The sequence below is a fragment of the Pteropus medius genome, unplaced genomic scaffold, assembly GCF_902729225.1.
Source record: "Pteropus medius unplaced genomic scaffold, Ma_sr-lr_union100, whole genome shotgun sequence".
Lineage (NCBI taxonomy): Eukaryota > Metazoa > Chordata > Mammalia > Chiroptera > Pteropodidae > Pteropus > Pteropus medius.
In genome coordinates this window covers 2,680,407-2,702,659 of record NW_024350923.1, presented here as the reverse complement: position 1 = coordinate 2,702,659, position 22,253 = coordinate 2,680,407, and the positions used below count along the sequence as shown (strand labels likewise).

At 60.0% G+C, this 22,253-nt stretch overlaps 1 protein-coding gene across 1 annotated transcript in view; it reads left to right on the top strand.

Annotated features, from left to right (window-relative positions):
* ANO1 (anoctamin 1) overlaps nucleotides 1-22,253 on the top strand; it is a 146,795-nt gene that overhangs the window by 100,590 nt on the left and 23,952 nt on the right. The window contains 6 exon segments of the mRNA XM_039840594.1: nucleotides 5,937-6,001; nucleotides 6,796-6,930; nucleotides 10,987-11,147; nucleotides 18,847-18,929; nucleotides 20,590-20,601; nucleotides 21,190-21,261. Coding sequence (XP_039696528.1) covers nucleotides 5,937-6,001; nucleotides 6,796-6,930; nucleotides 10,987-11,147; nucleotides 18,847-18,929; nucleotides 20,590-20,601; nucleotides 21,190-21,261 — 528 coding nt within the window.

The following is a 22,253-nucleotide window of genomic DNA, read 5'->3' as shown; positions in this document are numbered from 1 at the left end:
GGCAGGTTATGGGGGGCGCGTGAGAGGGCGGGCTCTGCACGCACCGCCTGTCCGCCTGTCCGCCTTCCAGTGGGCCTGGCCGGGTCAGAGCCTGCATCGTGGCTGCGATGGCTACTCGACCTCCAGCCATCCTCGCTGACAATCAGCCTAATCCTGGCCGGCCCCCGGGCAAACCAGTCTGGAAACTGCTGTGGCAGCCGCAGGGGGAGCCACGGGCCCCAGGGGCACCCGGGGGAGCTTGTTGGTCAAAGGTCCGCCCAGTATTTCTCAAACTTACTTAACCTGGAACCCTTTCTCATGGAGCCGGGATCGAGTTGGTGTTCTGTGGGATGCACTTTGGGGAACACTCAGTGGCTGGTCCTGACTCCGCCCACCCAGGCTCTCCAGGAAGCTCCGTCTCCCCGACCCCCACATGAACGCCCCCCACCCCGGCCATTTCCCTCCCCCGCCAACACACACTCAAGGAGGCGCCGCCCTGCCAGCCAGCACACGCGCCCACGCCTGATCCCAGCCTGCTCCCCGCATCCGCATCAGCCCCTCTTGGCTCCCCCAACAACAAGCGTTCCTCCCCCACCTCGGGGGGTGGCCTCCCAGACCTGCGTCGTTGACCCCCCTTCCTCACCCTCATCCCCCCCAGGAGCGGATCCCCCCAAGGAGGGGGGTGCAGATGCTTCCCCGACAACCTCGTAGGGTATCCCTGTCCCAGACCGCGGGGCTGGGGACCGCTGTGTCCAGAGTGTTCTCCGTTCCCACCGCCCTCAGCCCCCTGAACGTGCTTCTAAACCTTCAGTACTTGACATGACTTGCCACCTCGGGAACCCGGCTGAAGACACTGTCAGGTTAGCACAGGAATTACGTATTCGGTTACTGTGGGTGGAACATCTGGCATCTGCCTGAGACCCCAACAAACAACCCCATCCCCGCCACGGGCCCGCCGAGCCAGCTCTCTGCACCCCTCAGCCACTCGTGGGTGCCCTTCCTCAGGGCACCAGGACCTCCTTTTGGCCCAATTCAGTCCTCCAGGCCATAGCTCCCTGCATCCTAACCCGCCAGCTTCCTCCCCTGCTCCAGCCACGCTGGCTGCCTTGCTGATCCGAAGACCACTCCGCCGATGGTCTCGTCAGTGCCAGGACGGTCTCGTGCAGTGACGTTTGCGGGAGCTATTTCCTGGGCGCTACTGCGTGCCAGGCCCAGCGAACACAGCTCCAGGTCCATCCAGACCCATGTTCTGCGCAGAATGCCGCCCACCCTATACCCACCCCCTCTTAATTTCCTGTTCCAGCAGTGAACCGAAGGCCTGGCCCTTGGGGGTACTCAGAGAGCATTGGGCAGGTGGATGGATGGGTGGATGGATGGATGGATGGATGTGTGGATGGATGGATGGACGGACGGTGGATAGGTGGAGGGACGGTGATGGATGGATGCATATGCATGATGGATGCATGCATGGATGATGGATAGGTAGATGGATGGGTGGAGTTGATGGATGATGGATGGATGGATGATGGGGAAGATAGACAGAGCGGATGGGTGGATGGATGGGTGGAGGGACGGTGGATGGATGGTATACCAAAATGATTTTAACTTATCGACAGGTGGCTACGACTTGCATCAAAGTGACGAATTTTTTTATTCCGGACGGACATCGACGCGACGACGACCATCTTTATCAAGTATTATTTAATCATCAAGACGACGCGACGAACGCGTACGAGCAGACCCAAAGTGACGACGACGCGCTACCCACTTTTAATTTTACCTGAATTTTAATGGCGACGACTCCGCATTCGACGACGCGACGCGCTTTATTTAACGCGCGACGGATTTATCTACCACTACCATCGACTCCGGGCCTACCGCGACCTTTATTTTATCGCGCGGCATCGGACGCGACGGACGCGACGACGCAAAATTTTAATTTTTGTTTCCAGATGGTATATACGCATATATCATCGACGCAAAGCGTGACTTTTACTCGCGATGACCAAAGTGAATTTGGAACACGCATGTTCTTACCATCAACCGACGACAAAGTGGTTACTGCATCGACGCGACGGGGACGGACGAATTTTATCGACGGACAGAAGATTTAATGCTATCGATTTCAAAGTGAATTGAAACGCCTTAGATGCACTTAAGTGACGGACTTTATCTACCAATGAATGGACGTGGAGTGAATTTTATTTTATTTTACCGAATTTTATTCGGACGGACGACGGACCTGACGGACGTGATGCGCATCAGTGTGGAGGATGGATGCATGCATGCATGGATGGATGGATGATGGATGGATGGATGGATTGATGATGGATGGTGGAGGACAGGTGTGGATGGATGTAATGCATGCATGGATGCATGGATGGACGGATGGATAGGGAGATAGATGGATGGGTGGATGGATAAATGGAATAAAGGGAAAGAGAGGGAGGAAGGGGGGAGAGACGATGCCCCAGGTAGATGTTTCGATCCGAACTCAGAACCTTAGAGAACTTCTCATTCTCTCACGATGACTCCACCTTAAATGACCCAATTCTGCGTAGTTTGCCTTTCCAATGACAAAACCTGTGGCAGGAGCTCCGGGTACCCGACCCAAGGTCCCTCACAGGGCAGAAGCGGGGACACAGCCGAGCCAAGGCCATCTTCCGGTGCAGGAGCCCAGGCAGGAATGTCTGAGCAAGAGGCAGAGGTGGCCATCATGGGCCCAGGGACAGGGGACTGTCCCCTCTGAGCCCCAGCACCTCCTTTGCGTGTGGATAGAAACTGCCCGCTCCTGTGCTGGACCGAGACCCATCACCATTCATCATCCATTCATCATCCATTCATCATCCATTCCTTTCTTCATTCATCCGTTCCTTTGGCCGTCACTCCCTAAAAACCTGTTCTCTGCCTCAGGCTTTGTCTGAGGTGTTGGGGATGACACAGACTGGACGAACTTGGTCCTCCTGGGGCGAGATGGCAAGGGCCGAGTGCATGCAGTCATGGAGGATGGCCTCAGGGCCGTGACAGTCTGCTCAGCACGTGGGCCCAGGCGGGAGGTCTGGGTGGGCAGGGTGCCAACGAGCTGAGCCGAGACCCCGCCGAGGTGTGGGTGCCAGAGGGCTCTGGGTCACTGGCACCCCAGCCCCGATGGGCCCACCCAGGGCCCTGGCCCCTCCCGCCCTGTCCACGAGGCTGGGGTGCACCCTCGGAGTCCTGCCTGCTGAAGGTGGCTTGCTTTACAGACAGCTGCAGGGTGATTGACATTCTCTTCTTGGCAGAAAGAAAATCCCACCGAGGTGAGGTGGCTTCCATGGAAAGCCGAGTGTGCCTCCCTCTGTCACGGCTTTCAGCAGGCAGTAGCTGGCCTGCCGTGGGCCAGTCCTGCCGGCAGGCCCATGAACGTGGCGACCAGCCTGTCGTGGCCACGTCTTTGACAGGCTCTTTTGTGGCTTCTCCTCCAACGTTTCTTCGCCCCCTCCAGCCCTCCCTCCCTCCGATGTCCCTCCCCGCCAGGCAACAGCAGAAATCAGTGACTTGATTCCAGCCGAGGGCAGGAAGCCGCCCGGGGCAGTGGTGGCCACTTAGCTTTTCCAGAGGTGCAGGGTCATCGACGTTTGCTGGCTTAGACCTCCATTTACAGAATAAAACTGTGGGCTTTTCATCATGTTCTGCATGAGCAGGCAGAGACACACAAGGAGCCGCCAGCACTGTGCCTTTCACACAGCTCTGTGACGTGCACGAGCCCATTGAGTTCACCCTGTGACTGGCGGGGAGGGCAGCACCCTTCAGGATAAAGGAGGCGATGGGGCTCAGAGGGGTGGGCCTGACCCAGGTCACCCTCTCAGGACTCAGGGGTCAAGGTCTGCCCAGGACCACCCGCGAGGGGCTCAGAGAGGGAGGGTCTGCCCAGGATGCCCACTCTAGACTGAGCAGAGCCAGCGTCCCGGCACAGGAGCATAGCTCTCATCCTGGACCCTCTCCCCTCCGAGACAGCAGGGGAGGCCCTGTGCGTCCAGTTTTTTACCGGAAGCTGCAAAGGCTCGTCCGCCAGCAGCAAGCCTTGCCATTTGTCAGAATCCTGCTGCATACAAGCTGTTGGTGCCACTTACAGAAGAATCTAAAGACAGCTAAAGACCAGGACAGGCAAAACCCGGGGCTCTGACAGCAAGGGGGACTTTGAATTTATTAAGAATGCATTTTGCTTCTCTAAGGGACTTCTCTCTCTGCTTCTTAGAGGCGTGTGCGTTGTTGACCTTTGATGAAACCCAGTGCTCGTCGTCTCCTGAGCATAATTTCTCAGAGCTGCAGAAGGAGCCTGAGGAAGTGGGGTTCACCAGAGGGCCGTTTCTAAGGACCCCTGACTCCCCAGTCTGTAGAAGCTAGACCCCACCCAGAGAGCCTCGTACACATTTTTAATTTCCTGAGACTTACTTGAAGATATCTTTGTGCATAGAAATGCAAAGAGTTGGTGGGAGAGAATGTATTAGCTCGGGCTGCTGGAACGGAATGCGGTAGAAGGGGCGGCTTAAACAAGACGTCGAGTTCTCCTGCTTCTTGAGGCTGGGAGTCAAGGTCAAGGTGTTGGCAGGGTTGGCTCCTGGTGAAGGCTCCCTTTCTGGCCTGCAGACGGCCACCTTCTTGCTGTGTCCTCACATGACTTTCCTCCGTGAGTGTTCATGGAGAGAGAAAGCTCTCACGTCTCTTCTTATGAGGACACCCGTCCTGTCAGACCAAACCCCAAGCTTATGGCCTCATCTCCAAACAGTCACATTGGGGGTTAAGGCTTCAACATGAGCTTTGGAGACACAGACATTCAGTTCCTGGCGTAGAGTGTTTGGGGTGATGATAGAAGACGGTGCCTGTTTTTGCAGGGCTGTAGCAGAATCTGAGTATAGGGGACCCCCCTATACTCAATGTTAAGTTCAGTGTTAAGGATTAAAGACACAAGACAAGCCACAGTGTACAGAAGAGTCCAGGTGACCCTGGTGAGTCCTCCCGGGCGTCCCCACGCCCGCCTCCTGCCCATTTCTCGTCCGATCCAGCAGAGACAGGTGGCCGAGGCACAGGAGGTCTCGGGTGGGTCCCAGCCCCCGTCCAGCCAGCTGCGGCCTGAGGCTTTGAGTTAAGGTTTGTAAAACACCGATGATCCACATGCGTGGGATTCTTTCTTGAAACCAGCCATCCTAACGCGGCATCTTCCCTAGGACACCTGTACGTGTTCACACAAGGCTTCCCATCTGTCACACGCATTCGCGGCCCTGCCCAGTGCCCGGGGGCAGTGGGGTGTGTGTCGAGCTCATTTACTTCGCTAAGCATGTTAGTCAGACGGCCCATCGCAGCAGACGGATGCTGAGTTCTCTGCACCCGTGAGATTGTTCTCAGTCTCGTCACTCGTATTTCTCTGCTCTAAACCCTCGTGGATTCCGTCCTTTATAAAGATGGTTTAGTGTGTGACAGGGACAAGTGGGAAACCTAAGCACAAGAGCCTTACGGTATCAGGCCATTTTAGATCAAATCCGAATAAAATGAGGAAGGGCCAGGATTCCATCACGATGCCAGAGGCTTCTTTCCCATCCCTACCTTCACCTAGAAACATAGGCGCGTTCTTGCTCGAGGAGCACCCCCACCCCGCCGCCCGACCTCCGGCAACAGCTCGGCTGCCACCAAGGGTGGTTCTTTGGGACCCTTACGAGAGCTGAAAGTGACCCAGTTTTTTGCAGCCAGCTCCCCTGCCAACACGGGAGCTCAGGGCTCATGGCCGCGTCCGCCGAGCTCACTTCCGAAGGCCCAATGCCCAGCACGGTGCCTGGCACATGGCCAGCTCTCAGTGAGTGTTTGTTGAATGACCGAGTGATGCCACCATTAACCAAGAACATCCGTCGGTTGGCGTCCCGGCAGCTCAGTGTTCTGGGGACAGAATGGGGTGTGCCACGTGTTCACCAGCCCCTCTCTTGCAGCTTCTGTACGAAGAGTGGGCGAGTTACGGGGTCTTCTACAAGTACCAGCCCATCGACCTGGTCAGGTGAGCGGGGTCCCCAGGGCAGAGGCCATGGAGGGTGGCTCCCTGGTCAGATGTCAGTTGGATAAATGCCCCCGTGTGTTTCATCTATGCTGACTGTTCAGCACTTGGGGACCTGTTTGAACTTGAAGAGACTGGGTAAGGGACCCCAGGTCGCAGGGGGCCTGGGGGGGATGGCATTCTGGACCAGCCTGAGTTTAAGGCATCTCTTCCGCCCTGTTCACTGTCCCCTCCTCACTTCAGAGCCTGCTTAACTCGGCATTACTGTGTTGACAGGAACAGGAAGCTGCCCCCAAACCTGTCCTCTCCCCAGAGGACCTCTGTCCCAAGGGCGGGAGGCGGGGCCGGCCAGATTAAGAACGGGTGTCCTACGGGGATGCGTAGACCAGTATCCAGCCCATGAGAATTAGTTGAGGCTCATCTAGGCGCCAGGAGCGCTTCCTGTAAGAAGCACTTGGTTTTCCCAGCTGGAGCTCATGGCGATTCTCAGCTGGATTGGACTTGCAGTGGAGCTGGCGGCCTCCCAGGGCCCTCCATCACGTCCCCCAGCCTGGGTGTCACACACGGAAGTGCTCCTACCTTTCCCAGGGCACAGAAGGGAGGGGGGAGGTGTAAGAAAAGCAGAGAGCACCCCCAAACCTGACGGCCTGGGCTCAGAGCCCCGCCTCCAGTTTCTACTTCTTGATCTAGAGAGTCAGTGGCCCCCATTTGAGCCGGGGAGGGGACGTGACACATGTCTGCCCACTGGAACAGAATGAGGTTAAACTGGTCTGTGTTTGGCTTCACCCATGCTGCAGGAAGTATTTTGGGGAGAAGATCGGCCTGTACTTCGCCTGGCTGGGCGTGTACACCCAGATGCTCATCCCCGCCTCTGTGGTCGGGGTCATCGTGTTCCTCTACGGATGCGTCACCGTCAATGAAAACATCCCCAGGTAGGTGGTCCCCGTCCTTACGAAGGAGCCACATCCCTCTACACAGTTTCGGGCTTCCTTGGACTGGGGCCCCCTCCCCCTCCCTCACACGCTCTCGGCCCCGCCCCCCGACGTGGCGCACGGGGCCACACGCCGTCAGGACGGGAGGCGCGGTGCAAGGGGCTTAATTGGCCCCCGAAGTCTGGACGTCATAGAAGGCGTTTTATTGTCGAAAGGAGACAAAGCAAACATCCAGTTCCTTTTCGTTCTTTGAAGGTTTTTTCTCCTTTTCATTTTCAGTCATGATCTGACAAGAAAATGCACTGCTTCCTTGCGAGGTCAGGAAGTGAGGCAGGAATGTCTGCAGACCTCGGGGCAGGGGACTCGGCCTGCCAGGTCTCCCTCCACGAAGCGCCCCTTGTTGCCAGGGCTCTGGGAAGTGGGGCCGGGACCGCAGAGCCGGGCCTCTGAACGCGGTCTCCAGGGGTTGGGGCAGGTCTGCGGGCTCTGGGAGGAAAGCTGAGACCCCAGAGGCAGCCTGGCCCCGGTGGGTGTGTGACTCTCCCAGATGGCAGCCAGGACATGGCCATCCTTGGGGGATAGAAGTCTGGTTATTTCCTGTACCTGCTGACAGAGACCCCAAGGCAGCCCGTGCTGTGTGTTAGGGCCACTGGCCGATGGGCAAGCCGGTGGCCCTGCCGCTCGGGAGCACAGTCTCCCAGGAAGGCTCCTAGGACATCCACCCAGATGTGTTTCTTATGATTCAGCTCGGTGTCTCTCGAGCAGAGCTGTGCATCGTCACCTGGTTCAGTAGAACAAGTGAGTCTCTACCTGGTGAGGACGCCCACTCCTTACGACCCTCAGTGCAGAAAGGCCACATCCGACCAACTTTTGTGTAAATGATGTTTCAATACGTGAAAAACACCTAAACTATTCCACCCACCGGAACCAAACATTAGGAGAATGTGGCTGTGTCCCCTCCAGGGTTGTTTTGGGCACAGGCAGGAGAACGCGTGTTTCTCACACAGCACGAGGCCTCTGTGCTTGGGTGTGACTGTGGAAGGGACCAAAGTGTCTATCCAGGTGGGAGTTTAACTCCAAACCCCAAGGGACGTGGCCAACGGAGCCCTCAGGGTCCCCCTGAGAGGCAGCTGGGGACTTCTCCTCCCCCTCCTCCCTCCCCTGGAGGGGACTCGGGCCAGCTGCCTCTGCCAGGAGGCTCTCCCAGGCAGGCGTGGACGCCCCAACAAGGGCGCCGAGACCCCTAGGCCAGGCCGGCGCCACCGCCTGCTGTCACATAGTCTGCGAGGCAGATGGCGCTGACCGGGGGCTCCCAAGGCCAGGCCCACCTTGGCTTCTGCCTGGTTGGTGCCTTGGCGAAGCCGGCCTATCCCTTGGAGGCTGAGCCACCCTCCGCCCACTGCGAAGAACAGACCTTCTCATTCCTTGTCTTTATTTTGGCTGAAGGTGGTGAAGGGAGAGGCGGAGAGTTTAAAACTGGCAGAAAAGGCTTTTTGTCTGGCTGGTGTTTGTGCTGGCAGGGAGGAGGGCCGAGGCCGCCATGGGGTCACACAGGCAGAGGTGCAGGGCCGTGGCCCTTCCCCGGCCCCTGACCACGGGGCTCCAGGCCCCCACCTTCAGGCCGGGCAGTCACTGTGGCTCCAGGAGGCATGCTGGCAGTAGGGGACCCTCTGTGGGCCAGTCCCCTGAGAGGGACTTGAGCCCAGAAACCAGGGCACTCAGGGAGGAGCAAGAAACGGGCCCTTCCAGACGGCTCCTGTGCCTCCTTCAGAATCGCCGTAGCCACCTGGTGCCTGGTTATCTCGTGGTGACAGTAATGGACAGGAGCGTGGCGTGTGCATGCAGCGCCCCTCCTGTGTCCCCTGCGTTCTGTCTGACCCTCTGGACAACTCAGTAACGCAGATGCTCTTCACTCTCAGCACCCGCATTCTACAGATGGGGAGCCTGAGCCACAGAATGCGAGCGCCCTGCCCGAGGCCATGCAGATCTCGGGTGGTAGAGCTGACATGCAAACCCAGAGCTGGTGCCTCCAGGTCCACGCTGCCTGGCCACCTGCACGTGCCCGGCCCTCACACATGCTCAGGCCCGCACATGTACATGTGCAGGCGCACACACATACACATGCATGCACACACACGTGCTCATATGCACGTACATGTGCACACACATGCATGTGCACATGCACACGTTCGTGCACGTGCACTCATACCTGCGCACATGTGTATGCATGTGCACGGGCACGCACGGGCACCTGCGCATGCGTGCATGGGCACGCATGTGCGCACATTTGCACACGTGTGTGCGTGCTCACACCAGCACACATGTGTGTGCACATGCACACGTGCATGCTCGCGCGTATGTGCGCACATGCGCATGTACGCATGCGTGCATGCATGTACAGAGGTACACGTGTGCGCTCATGTGCATGCACACACTGTGCATGCATGCACATTTGCACGTGTATACACGTGCATGTACACATGTACACATACACACAACACACACTTCCCCAGGTGCTTGGAGCCCACAGCCTTGGTCACCACCCATCCTTCCGTCCCCCGTGCCCAACACAATGCCTGGCACCTACGGCATGTGCACGACTTTTTAAGAAGCGTTTAGTGAGTAGGTGGGACGGAAGAATCGAGGCAGGACGCCCGCTGAGCCGGGCAGCGAAGGGCCCTCGGAGCCCTCCGACGGCTGCTGACACACCGACTGCTGAGGGCCGGGCACGAGTCTGCGCACAAACTTGTGTGCATCAGAAATTAGAAACAAAAGCCGAAAAGGCAGCCCCTCCTCCAGGCTTCTCCCAGACAACCATCTCACCCGTGGGAGTGAGAACTCCTGCCGGTGTCCACTTATACGTCAATGTCTTGTCCAAGTTCACGGGGAGAAGGGCCACAGCTGGCCCCTCCCCTCATCTTCCAGGAGAAACAGTCTGAGGTGAGAAGACCTGGCCAGGGCCACAGAGGCAGGCGCGGCTGAGCGAGGCCCTTGCCCAGGCCTCCTGGTCTCGGCCGGAGCCCTCCTGTGGCCTCTGGGCAGCAGGGGCGCTGTGCAGAGCACGGGCTTTGCAGACAGAGACCCGAGCTCAGTCCCCACACTGCTGCGTGGCCCTGAGCAAGTCACGTCTCTGCTCTGGGCTCCTTTCTTTGTCTGTGACCACGGGACTGTGCCAGTCTCCACCTGGTGCAGGCCAGGTGGACGCTCTGCGTGGGCTTCTGCCCGCACAGCCGATGGCCTTTAAACGTTAGTGTCTCAGTGCCAGGGGCGGAGCGGGAGGGCCCTGGGCCTCACAGCCCCTCTCTGCCATCTGTCCACAGCAGCTCCGCCCTTGCCCCAGATTTCGCATCTGCTCAGCAGAACAAAAGCCCGCTGTAAACAGGACCCACCATCCTGGCCAGACGCCCCTCGTCTCCTGGGAGAGCCCCACATGGTGGGTCTCCCCCACCCCAGGCAGCTTGCGGATGTGTTCCCTCTGCACATCGTCCCCACAAGGGCCAATGGAGACCTGCACGTGCCCAGCACGCAGCGGGCTCTCAAGAGAACACAGCGTCACCCTGTTCCTCTCGGTGTCCGGGGCGAGGCCTGTAATGCCAGGACTGGGGCGGCATCCGCTGTTAGCACTGGCGGAGGCTGGGGGCCCTCGGCTTCTCCTAGCAGTGGCTCCGGCACGGGCTGTGGGTGCCACCGATCAAGGGTAGCTCCAGGGGTGAACATTCGCGTGCCCCTCTGTGGCTCCCCAGCAGGCCTGGGTGGAAGTCCACGGAGCCCAGACGTCGGGGGCTGCAGAAATCGCCGGAGCCATGCAGAATGAAAATGTGGAACTCATTCGACACTCGTTAAGGATTTTAGGGCAGCAGCAGCCAAGCGTGAAACCCCGCAGAGGGGCCCGTGTGACAGCACGTGCCACGTGAAGCGGGCCCCGGGTGGAGAAGAGGGACGTGGCACAGGCCGACGCCAGCTGGCGAGCCTGCCCACAGCCCACCGTGGTGGGACCCAGGGGCCCTCCCCGCCCAGCCTCCGGCCCTGCGCCCTCAGACGCCCCCTCTCTTCCAGCATGGAGATGTGTGACCAGAGGCACAACATCACCATGTGCCCGCTGTGTGACAAGACCTGCAGCTACTGGAAGATGAGCTCGGCGTGCGCCACAGCCCGGGCCAGTCACCTCTTCGACAACCCCGCCACGGTCTTCTTCTCCGTCTTCATGGCCCTCTGGGGTAAGCGGAGCACCCCCCCCACCCCCGGTGGCTGGCGTGAGGCAGAGGCAGCCTGGGTGGGGCCCATCGCCAAGCACCCTGGGTGGGGCCTGGCCACCGATGGGTGGGAATCATCCCCGCTCCGCCCGCGGGTCCCCAGGGCTGTGTGGCGTCACAGAGGCAGGCGAGTTATTCTGACCCAGCCAGGTGGGCGCTGCGCCGTTAGGAACGGGACCTCTTCCGTGGGACCAGGATCCGTGGCCCAGGAAGGCGGCTGCTTTAGAGCGGGTGGGGGGCTGGGGCTCTGCACTCTCCCGACCCGGCCGGCCCTGGGGCACGCCCCGTGTGGCTCCCCGTGTCTGTTTCACAGGTAAGGAAGCCAAGGCCCTGAGAGCTGGCATGGTTGCCCGGGCCACCTGGGCCACCGAGCTCCTGGCCACCAAGGCGAGGATCGAATGCCAGGCCAGGCGCAGAGGGCACCCCGCTCCGAGCCTGTGCCCCTCCACGCCCAGCCCCGCACTCTGGGCCCTGCGTCCATCTCTCCCCGACACCTCTCTCCTGCCCTCCGCTCCTCACCCAGTCCCTCCTCAGACCTCAGTCCGCTCAGCTCCCTCCCTCCCCCCACCCAAGTCTGGGCCCAGGAAGCTCCGGCTGAGGCCTCGAGGTCACCCTGTCCTAGCGAGAGGCTCCCCTGTCTGCACACTCCCAACCTGCACACACTGCCCACCTAACGGTTCAGCCTGGTCATCTATCTCGGCTGGTTGGCTGTCAGGTTCGGTTCCCAGCTGTCGCCTACCGGCTGTGGGACCTCAAGCGAGCTGCTTGCACCCTCTGGGCCCAGGCTCCCCATCTGTGAAATGGAGCTCGTAGCAGCAGCTGCCTCAGAGGGCTGTCGGGAACCTCTAATGAGTCGCTGCTGGTGACGCCGTCCCCTGTGCCTGGCGCCACCTGTCACATCATGTTAGCTGGTACCTCGGTTCAGTGAGCACTTGCTTTTTGAAAATGTGAAAACGGCCCGGACCCTAGGAAATGAGAGTTCAAATCTCACGTGTCACCTGTGCTTGGGGCCGCTCTGAGTCACGTCACCTCATCTCCTTCAGAAAGGAACGCTAGCTTCCAGGAGCTGGGCCCCGCCATGTGCTCGGCCCTGTTCTAAGCCTCCTGCGTGCGGTGGCCCCTTCATCCCCCTGATGACAGCAGAGGCCAACGTCCTCATCCCCCACTCGGCCGATGAGCACCCCGCGGCAGCTTTCCCAGCCGACACCACCGGTACGAGGCGGGGGGAGGACGGGAGCCCAGCATCTGGCTCCTGCCCCCAGTACGCCAGCGGGCCCCGCTCCCCGCTGCCGGCGGCACTGACGGCTCAGGCTGACGCCGCTCTGCAGGCCCGCCTGGCTTGTTCCTGACAGGATGACCCCACCTGTACTGTCGCCTGGCATACCTTCCCCCTTCTGGCTGTGTGCCAGGCCCTGGCTAGGAGCTCTGCACAGCTTCTCTCAGCCACCCCACAGCAGATGGGGACTCTGTCGGGATCCCGTGATGAGGACGCGGAAGCAGAGAGGTCACGTGACTTGCCCAAGGTCACACCGCTAGCAGATTCGTAAGGGACGTGACAGATCTGTGATTGGTCACAACTCCCTAACCACACGTCGTCCAAGCTCCGTCCTGTGGCTCCCTGAGGGAGGAGAGATTGACCCACTCAGCCAGCACCTGGCGACGTCACTACGACCGTCAGGTCCGGTGCTCCCTTTCCAGGAAGCCAGCCGGCTCGCGGCACCCTTCTTTATTGAGCACCTACTACGTGCACAGGGGTGCCGCTTCACACCCTCAGAGGTGTTGGCCAGCCCTTACCAGCGGCCCCATCCTTGAGACTAAGTCAGATGGTTCTGTGCCCGAGGGAGACGGGGGAAGAAGCCAGCCTGCATTCTGCCGTTTGCCCCAAGCCCCCACGGTGCCGTTTCCACCACGGGAGACACAAAAGTGCCTGTCTGTCAACCAGAGTCCAGCGCAAGCTCAGTCGACACACCCCCATTTGGGAGGGAAAAATAACAAAAAAGCCAGACCACTCCCGTGAAGCCTTTACTTTAGGAAAAAGGAACTAATTATGAATCAAGACAGAAGCAACAGGAAAGAGCCTGCTGGGCCTGGAGAGACGGGTGTTGAGTCCACACCCCCTGCCCATGGGGAGGGAAGGGAGGGAGACAGTCCCTCTGTCCCCAGGCCTTTCACACTTGCTGTCAAGGGTAATTAGCAGAGACCTCCCCGGGTGGGCTTTCTAATCCCTTACTCAATTATTTGCTCGTTACCGCTGAGGGATCACCTTCCCGCAGGTGTTTCTTCTCCGCCCGCCCTTCCTCTCTCCGCCAGCTGTTACCGTTCAAGCTCCCACGATGGCAGAGCGCAGCCTGCGGGGGGAGGGGCTGCGTCGCCCCCGGTTTCCATCCGGCCTCCCGTCCACGGTGGCCCCCGGCTTCCGCTGGGGCTGACACTCTGGTCCTGGAGACGGGAGCTCGTGGCTGCCTGGGCCTGGTGACATTTCAATGCCTCAGATGAGTGTCACGTGCAGCCTCGCCGAGCCCCATTTAGCCGTGCTCTAGGGTCAATTTTCTGAAATGGCGGCATAATGATGGGGTTGCGGCGGCTTGTCAGCCTCAGGCAGAACAAAGGAGGGTGTGTGATTGGAACCCAACAGCCAGGAGCTGGGGAAAGGTGGCCGCGGCTTTCATGAAGTGGCGGAGGTGAACCCCCTTGGGGGAGGGGGCTGAAGGGAGTTGACAGTTGACAGGTCACCTGCTGGGTCCCCCCGAGCCAGGTGGAGACTTAGGGAGAGTTACACGGATTCTCTGCTGGAATTGAAGATGTGTGGCGGGGTGGGGGGTAGGGGGCAGGAAATGCCTGGAGGCTTGTATATGTGTTCCATGAGGACAAATAAGCAGAGTGCCTGGTGACCTAAAGGGAGAAATAGAGGGCGGGCGGCCTTCATGCCTGAAACCCGTCTCCATGGCATGCTGGGTCCCCATCTCTGGTCTCCACGTGTGCGTTGGGCGAGCATCTGACAGTGTTGGGAACCAGCGGGCACGAGACTAGTCTTTGCTGGGGTGGGGGGATTGCGTTTTAGGGAGGACGTGGCCCCGCGCTGACGGAGTCTGCGTGACTGAGCCCTGCCTGCCCCCCGGGCCCGGAGTGGGTGGCAGAGGTTTGGGAGACGAGCCCCCACCCCCAGGAGCCTGGGCCTCACCGCGGAGTGGGCCGTTCCAGGGCCACCAGCCTCAGAAGCACCCGGCGTCGGTCCGAGCCTGGCCTCTGTGGCCTGAGACGTCCCCGCCAGGTCTGAGAGGCCGTGGCAGCCCTGTGGTGATCCCGCCGGCCGGACCAGGGGCATCTGAGGGTGTATAGAAGTGGTTCGGGGCGAAGGAGGGCACAGCCCGCACGACCGTTCCGAATGCAGAGCCCACGGCCCAGGCCCGGGGCCCGGGAGTCTGCGTCTTAGCAGGCGCCCTGGGGCATCCGGCACGGGGACCCCAGACCCACCGTCTGAGGAACCCTGACGGAAGGCGACCAGACCGCTCCCCACAGGTGGCCGCCGGGCGTTGGCTCTGCTCTTCCAGGATGTGGCTGGCGGACACAGGGGACCCTGTCCCTTTGTTCTGCGGTTCGATTCTTTTTTTATTGAGGTGGAACTCACAGAAATGAACCATTCTAAGTCCATGGGTCAGTGGCGTTCGGTCCATTCACACGTTGGGCCATTGTCGCCAAAACATCTTCTTCACCCCAAATGGAAACCCGGACCCGCTGAGCTGCCCGTCCCGCCCCCGCCCCAACTCCCCCACTCCCTACCCCACACGCCCCGGCAGCCACCGGCCTGCCTCCTGTCCCTGCGGATTTCCCTGTAAACATTCCGGATGTTTTGGATAAATGGAGCCGTCCCTTAGGTGGCCATTTGTCCCGCGATCAGCCTCTTAACAAGACACGGTGGCTAACCTGCCGGACGAGCCAGGTCGTGAGACGTCCCCCGTGGCATGTGCCGCCCGTGCGGCCCGGAGCAGTGCTGGGGACTGACTCGCGCCCCACCTCCTGTCACCATTGTCACCAAGCCCGTGGTGCAGACGCGGGGCTGCAGCTGGCAGAGGCGGGCCGGTCACCTGCCCGCGCTCACCTGGCCTTGACCCAGCGTAGAGCCGGGCACCTCGGTGGCCTGCCACCTCCAGGCTTCTCCACAGAGTGTGCTTGTCTCGCACTGTGTCATTTATATGAAGGTTTGAAGACAGGCAGATCCTAGCTCAACCGCCTGCTCCCGCCACGGCCTTGGCCTTGGCCGCCGTCACCGTCCGCGTCTTTGTGCCGTGCTGCCCGCCGGGCTCTAGAATTCGGGAGGGCGGGTCTTGTGTCTTTGGCCCCCTTGGATGGCCGCTGAGGCCATTTCGAGGCCATTTCTTCATTTCTTTGTGCCACAGACCTAACTTGGCACACAGCTTGTCCTCGTGTGGGTGGGAAGACACCACCCCTGACCCCGGCTGGTCTTCACGTCCTAGGTCCAGGTTTCTGGCGTTTATTAGCCAGTCACTGGACTCCTCAGAGCCTCAGTTTACCCATCTGTAACAGGAGTGCGTTATCTTGCACTGGAAGCTCGGGGGCAGGCTGATAGGTGTGCAGAGGCACCACGCCCCACTGGACGTCCCATGATATTTGTGCAATGTCGTTGGCACCTTGACAAGGAGAACCATTATGGCAGAACCTCGAAGGGAAGGGACAGAAAACCCGCAGGTGCCACCGCTGTCCCCACAGTTGGTGTGAGCGGGGAGGGCTGCAGGGGCACAGTCATAGAGGAGGGACACTTGGCTGTGGCCCAGCTCCGTGGAAGGCGGGGCATCATGCTGCTCGGGACACCCAGCTTTGAGCTGAGACCTGGGGACCGCCCCTGGGCACTGCCCCTGGGTCTGCATGGGCTTCACAGCTCCCCACCTGTGGGCCAGGCCTGAACTCCACAGCGCCACCTCTTAGCTCCAAAGCAGGCCTGGCAAAGTCAGTGCCACTGAGTCCAGACAGTGGGGCCCAGTGGAGCCTGACCAGGCAGAGAAGGTGCGCCGAAACCGTGACAGAGGGGTACTGCCCACTCCTCACTGCCGGCCTTTTGGTGTCAATGCGGCCGCTTTTTAAAGGAGAGACAGGACATTTGTGATTTTATGTAAAATGTCTTTATTTCTTAAAGAGAACCGAACCAAACCAGCCTTGTCTGTAGACTGTCTCCGCCCCTCAGGGCCCGGTCTTGGGCCTGGCTGACCCACAGACACCTCTGGGAGAGGGCCCTTGTGTCTGTCATGACACGTTTCACGGGACGAATTCTAAGAAAGAATGCCTGGGTTCAAAGCCCAGCTGCCCGGCTGTGTGACCTCGGGCAGATGACTTACGCTCTCTCTCTCTTATGTGCCTTCATTTTCTCATTCATAAACTGGCCCTATAAGTTTTTCTCTAAGAATCAGATTACTTATTGTGAATATGACTATTATTCCCTTAGAGAATAGCAAATACCTGAGCAGAGGGTCAGTCAAGTGCAGCGGTTAAGCGTGGACTCTGGGGTCAAACAGGATCAGGTTCAAACCTCAGGCTTTCGACCTGCAGTTGACGTCACACAGAGCACTTAACCCTCTGAGCCTCTGTTTGTAAATGGATGAAGCGAAGTACTTTCTGTTGCCTGGCGTTTTTGCAAGGACTGGGCTAACCGATGTGGGTAAATTCCTAGCACAGAATGTGGCACACGTTGGAGTCCTCTGTGAGAGGTAACTTGTCACACTGCAGGCTGGTGAGCGGAGGGAGGGTGAGGTCCAGAAGGTGGGGGTGAGTGAGCTGGGAATGGGGAGGACGTGGCAAGGCCAGGCCAGAGACAATAAGCAGGCCAGCTCTGCAGGTGTGCATGGAGCCAGCCCTCCGGGGCAGTCCAAAATAGGGGTATCTTTCTGCTCTCACATGACCCGAGGTCTGAGAGGCACTGCCATGGGCAGGCGGAGGACAAGGAGAGACAGCCATGGAAACTCGTGAAGGAGCGTGCGCCTCCCAGACGGGCCGTGCGCCTCCTCACAGCAGGGCGTGGCCCCCTCCGGAGTCCTTGTCACAGCGATGGTGCCCAGTATGCGTCTGCCGAGGACGTATCTGTATGGCGGGGACTGTGTCTCCCAGGCCCCTGGCTCGCCGGTGTCCTGATGGCTTCAGCCCGTGGGAGGTCCTGATGGCAGACGAGGGAGAAGGAGGGAGAGCCAGCGTGTTTGTCCCCACCGCCCTCTGCCTCCTCCGGCATCCGGCAGAGGCTTTGTCCTCTTCGGGGCCCAGACCCCCACGCGAAAGCCCTCCGTCCCTGACCCTAGCTTCTGGGCAGCTCCAGGCTCTGGCTCTGGGGACGCCACCTCCCATCGTCCCTCCACCCCTGAACCGGAGCCGCCTCCTGCCATTGCGACCGCTGGGCGGTCTCCCCCTCGACCACCTGGCTCCTCAGCTCCTCTGTCGCCGGTGTGGCCAGTTCCCAGGATTAAAGTCCCCCCGTCTGGAAGACCTGAGAGGCTCCTGCCTCCCGGCTGGGCCCAGCTGGTGGTGCACAGAGACGCACGCACACTCGGGGCGGGGAGCGGGGTTCTGCGTTGACCGCAGCCCTCCGAGCCAGGTCCGGGCCAGACTCAGACCTGCTACGTGCCCGTCTAAGCACGCGTCCTTTCCTGGTGGAGGATCGCGTAGGTGGATCCGCTTCTCATTTTATTTCCATCCTGACGCCGCCCCTTATCACACAAGCCACCGAGTTCCTCCGAACCTCAGTTTCCTGTTCTGTAAAAGGGAGAAAGAGCAGCACCTCCCGCCCGTGATTCTGGTGGGGTTGACAGGAGATTAATACTTACGAGACAGCTCGCTGAGCAGAGCCTGATGCGTGACAGCTCAGCTAACCTGACAACCACACTTACGTCCGTCCAACCCACGGCCTCTGCTGACTTTCCCTTGTGGGGACAAACTAATGACGAACGATCCAGCCAGTTGCATCTCCGCTCGCAAGCTGTTCGCTCGCGAAAGCCCGGCGCTCACGCAGTGAGCTCTCTTGAGTGTGTGTCTGTGCCAGGCACTGGCTGTGTGCCGGGCATCCAGGTGAACGAGGCCCCACCCCTGCCCCACACACCAGAAGGGCCACTCGACATGACAGGGATCACACTGGAAGGCAGTGTGGGCACCGTGGGCAAAAGGGGTCCCGAGAGGAGTTGGTTTCTTTCTGACTCTGAGAAGGATGATGAGAGGCTTCCTGGAGGAGGTGGCATTCTAACGACATTTAGCAGCTAAGAGTGCACCTCAGCAGTCAGGCCACCTACGTGGGTTTGAACTCGAGCGAGTGGCCTTGGCCCACCTCTTACCCTTTACAACTGCGAGAAGTCCATCTGTGACCTGAGGTCCCCAAGACACATGGAGCACAGGATATGGGACCAGCCTGCCTGTCCCCTCACTGGCTGGCTAGGACCTGATTTCCCTGTGCCTCGGTGTCTTCGCCTGTGAAATGGGAAAGTGATCATCTCTGCCCCACGATGGGTGGACGGGCCGAACGGGTTACTTCATGTGAAGTTCTTGGTCCAGCATGCTGTCACAGGGTGACCTCGCTCATCAAATGGTGCAGAAGGGGGCAGTGCGTCGATGTCACCCGGTGTTGCGGGGGCTTCTCAGCCCCTAACTTTCGGGTCGTCCCCTCTGCCTGCAGCCGCCACGTTCATGGAGCACTGGAAGAGAAAACAGATGCGGCTCAATTACCGCTGGGACCTCACGGGCTTCGAGGAGGAGGAGGTGAGTGGGTTTGGCGCTGCGCCCCCGCCCCCCGTGTCTGCCACCCCATTCTGCCCCCGGCCCTGTCCCGTCACCTCCTGGGGACGCACGCAGAAGCCAGAGGTCGTGAATCCCAGGCGAGACTTCTCAGTTCATCTCCCTGGTGTTTGACTCGCCCGTGGTTGCCAGGGCGACCGTTTGATGTCTGCTAGACTGTTTTTGATCTCCTTCCTCACATGGACACGCCACCCACCAGCATGCAGGGACGCAGGCCAAGGCTCACCGCGCTGAGCTCATCCCGTCTGGGGGAGACCAGGCGGGTCTGGGAGGGAGTCACCGCTGCCCATGAGGCAAGTCCCCAGAAGCGGCCGCCAGCCTCTCCCCGGGCGCCAAAGCCACACACCTCGGAGCCAGCGGCCAGGCGTGGCTGAGCGGTGGGGACAGAGCCTTTCCTGATGGAGGGGGAGCCAGATGCTGGGCGTCTGCATGTTCCCAAGAGACAGGCGTCAGGAACGAATGTCCCCGGGGATGGCAGTGAGCCCTCTCCCCACATTTCCCAGGGGAAGCCTTGCCACTGCCCCGCCCTGACTGGGCAGCTCCAGCCAGAATCCCCCGTGGGCTGGAAAACTGGGCCCCGCAGCCAGCCTCGCTCGGGGCGGAGCTGTGAGGTGTGGCCACGCTGGCCGCTGCTTCTCTTATAAAGCACCGTGCTTATTTTTAAAAGAGAAAACTCTCGTGCGTTCTCACTGTAATGTGGGAATCTCTTCCATTAGCTTTTATTTCCTGATACAACATGCTCCCTCCTGAGGCCGAGCCTGCCAGTCGCTATTCAGCCAGATGCACAGTGCGGTCAGAGAGGCCGGCACACGGGCTCTGTGCTGACAGCGCCATCGGCGGGCGAGGGCCCAGAGTCTGCTGGCAGAGGCGTGGCGGCCTCGTGGCGGCCTCGTGGCGGCCTCGTGGCGGCGACTCGGCCGTGTGGGACCAGGCCGCCTGGGTTCCGTCCCGACGCGACACTGCCCTCGCTGTGTGACCTGGGCGAGTCGCTTAGCCTCTCTGTGCCTCGGTGGCCTCGTTTCTGAAATGGCGGTTGGGAATAGTCCTCGCTCGACAGGGTTCGAGGGTCTCTCAGTGGGTCAGGAAGTCTAAAGCATAAGGAGCAGGGAGGGCCCAGCCCCAGGACCTGCCACCCAGCCGGCCTCCCCTGGGCTCAGCCCCCTCCCGCAGCAGGCCTCGTCCGGGTGCTTGATTTCGGGGTGGCGATCGGAGCCATTGGCTCCGGGGTCCACAGGGCCTGAGTGCCCCACCATGGCCGGCCAGGGCCTCTTGGGGGAGTTAAGCACCTGAAGCCAACCTCAGGTGTTGGCCTGGGAGCAGAAGGAGCCTGTGTCCACTCGCCGGGCCTGTGTGCCCCTTAGCCAAGTCCGAGACAGTTCAGTCCAGCACCCCCTTGGGAATGTCCAAAATCACTAGAGCTACAGAGGCAACAGCGTGCACGGCCATCCTCAGGTGGTGACGGCCTTTAGTGGACCTTGGCCCCCCGAGTCCTCGCCCACCCGGACCCATCACCTTCATCTCGGTCCTGAAGAAAATTATCTTTAGAGGGTGTGTCCTATTTCTAACAAACAGCACGAGTAATGCGATCTTTCTGTTTTGTTTGCACGTTTCTGGCTCCCTGAAGGAGGCTGTCAAGGTTTGGAATTTTCGTCACTCTTTTGTCTTCCCGTAGCCCCTCCCTGGGAGAGGGACCTCCTCGCGCACCTGACCCGCCTCTTTCTCCCGTGCAGCCCCCTGCAGCCCCCCACCGCAGGCGGGGGTCTCTGCTTTCTCCCCCACCTCCGAGCCTCTCGACCCCTTTCTTCCGTTCCAGCGCCCTTTGCTGACCTGCTCTGGGCCCCCCGAGGCCTGGCACCTCTGGTCTGCCCACGCTTGCTGACACTGCCGGCTCTCCCGACCCCCACGGCCCCTCACAGGACGTTCTCGGGGCCAGTTCATGGCTGGGTGTTCACAGTGAGAAAGCGGCCGCAGGCCCCAGCCTGACCTGCCTCCAGGACACAGTGCCAGCGTCTGTGGCCTTCCCAGTGGGCCGGGGACCCCAGCGAGGGCTGGATGGAGCGTGTACGGGGAGCCCTAAATTGGGAACAGTACAAACAGCCAGCTATGAACTGGCCCCTAAGGGTGCCCAGGACGAGTGTGTGGGCTGAATCTGCCACGTGTGCTCACGCGAGGGCCTCAGACTCACGGCTCACGGGGCTCCGTGCCCGCCTGGTTCCCTTCGCAGGACCATCCCAGAGTCGAATACGAAGCCAGAGTTTTGGAGAAGTCCCTGAGGAGGGAGTCCAAGAGCAAAGAGGTAAGGTGGCCGCTGCCAGGGGCTTCCCCAGCGGTAAAACACCGTACAGTCATCAGCAGTGTAGACGGGGGCCAGCAAGCACCGTACGGTCATCAGCAGTGTAGACGGGGCAAAACACTGTGCGGTCATCAGCAGTGTAGACGGGGGCCAGCAAGCACCGTACGGTCATCAGCAGTATAGACGGGGGGCCAACCCCCAGACAAAGGCCAGAGAGTAAATATTTAGACTCTGCAGGCCTCTGTCACAACTACTCAGTTCTGCCATTGTCACTCAAAAACAACCGTAGATAACAGGTTAAAAAAGAGGGAGGTGAGGGGCTGGCTATGTTCTGATAAAATTTTATTTATAAACACAAGCAGGGGGCCAGCTTTGGCCGTGGGCTGTAGCTCATCAAACCTGCTGCAGATCTACCTTCCTGACCTAAGTGTGGTCTCACACTCCAGCCGACATCTCAACACCCGGAACCGGGTGGCTTTGCAGCTTTTTCACGGTGCCCTCGACACTTTGTGTCCACCCCACTACGTTCCGTGTGGAAGGAGGAAATGACAGGGTTCGCCCTGAGCACGTGGCCAGTTTCTCGTTTCACTCACAGACGACAAGAGAGAGAGAGAGAGAGAGAGAGGAAGAGAGAGAGAGAGAGGAGAGAGGAGGAGAGCCGCGCGCAGTGTTGTTTTTGTGACATCCTTGAGCCCACTGTCCTTTTTATAACAAATGCCTTTCTCCCCAAACCTCTCGTCATTCAGGTTGGAGTACAGCCTGAATGCTCACAGATCTCTAGAGGTGCTTGGCTATTTTTCCATAGGTTTTCTTTACCTGGCGTAGGACAGGCACAGAGCCCCTGGGCCCTTGTCAGCATCTCGCTGTGGCTGGGGAAGCTGGCATCGGTTCTTGAAGGGGTGGGGACAGTTGAAGGGTGCTTGTCCGCACCCCGGTATGTGCTGTCGCCTTTGCACACTCAGCCTCTGGGGCCAATCGGGACAAACCCCCAGGTT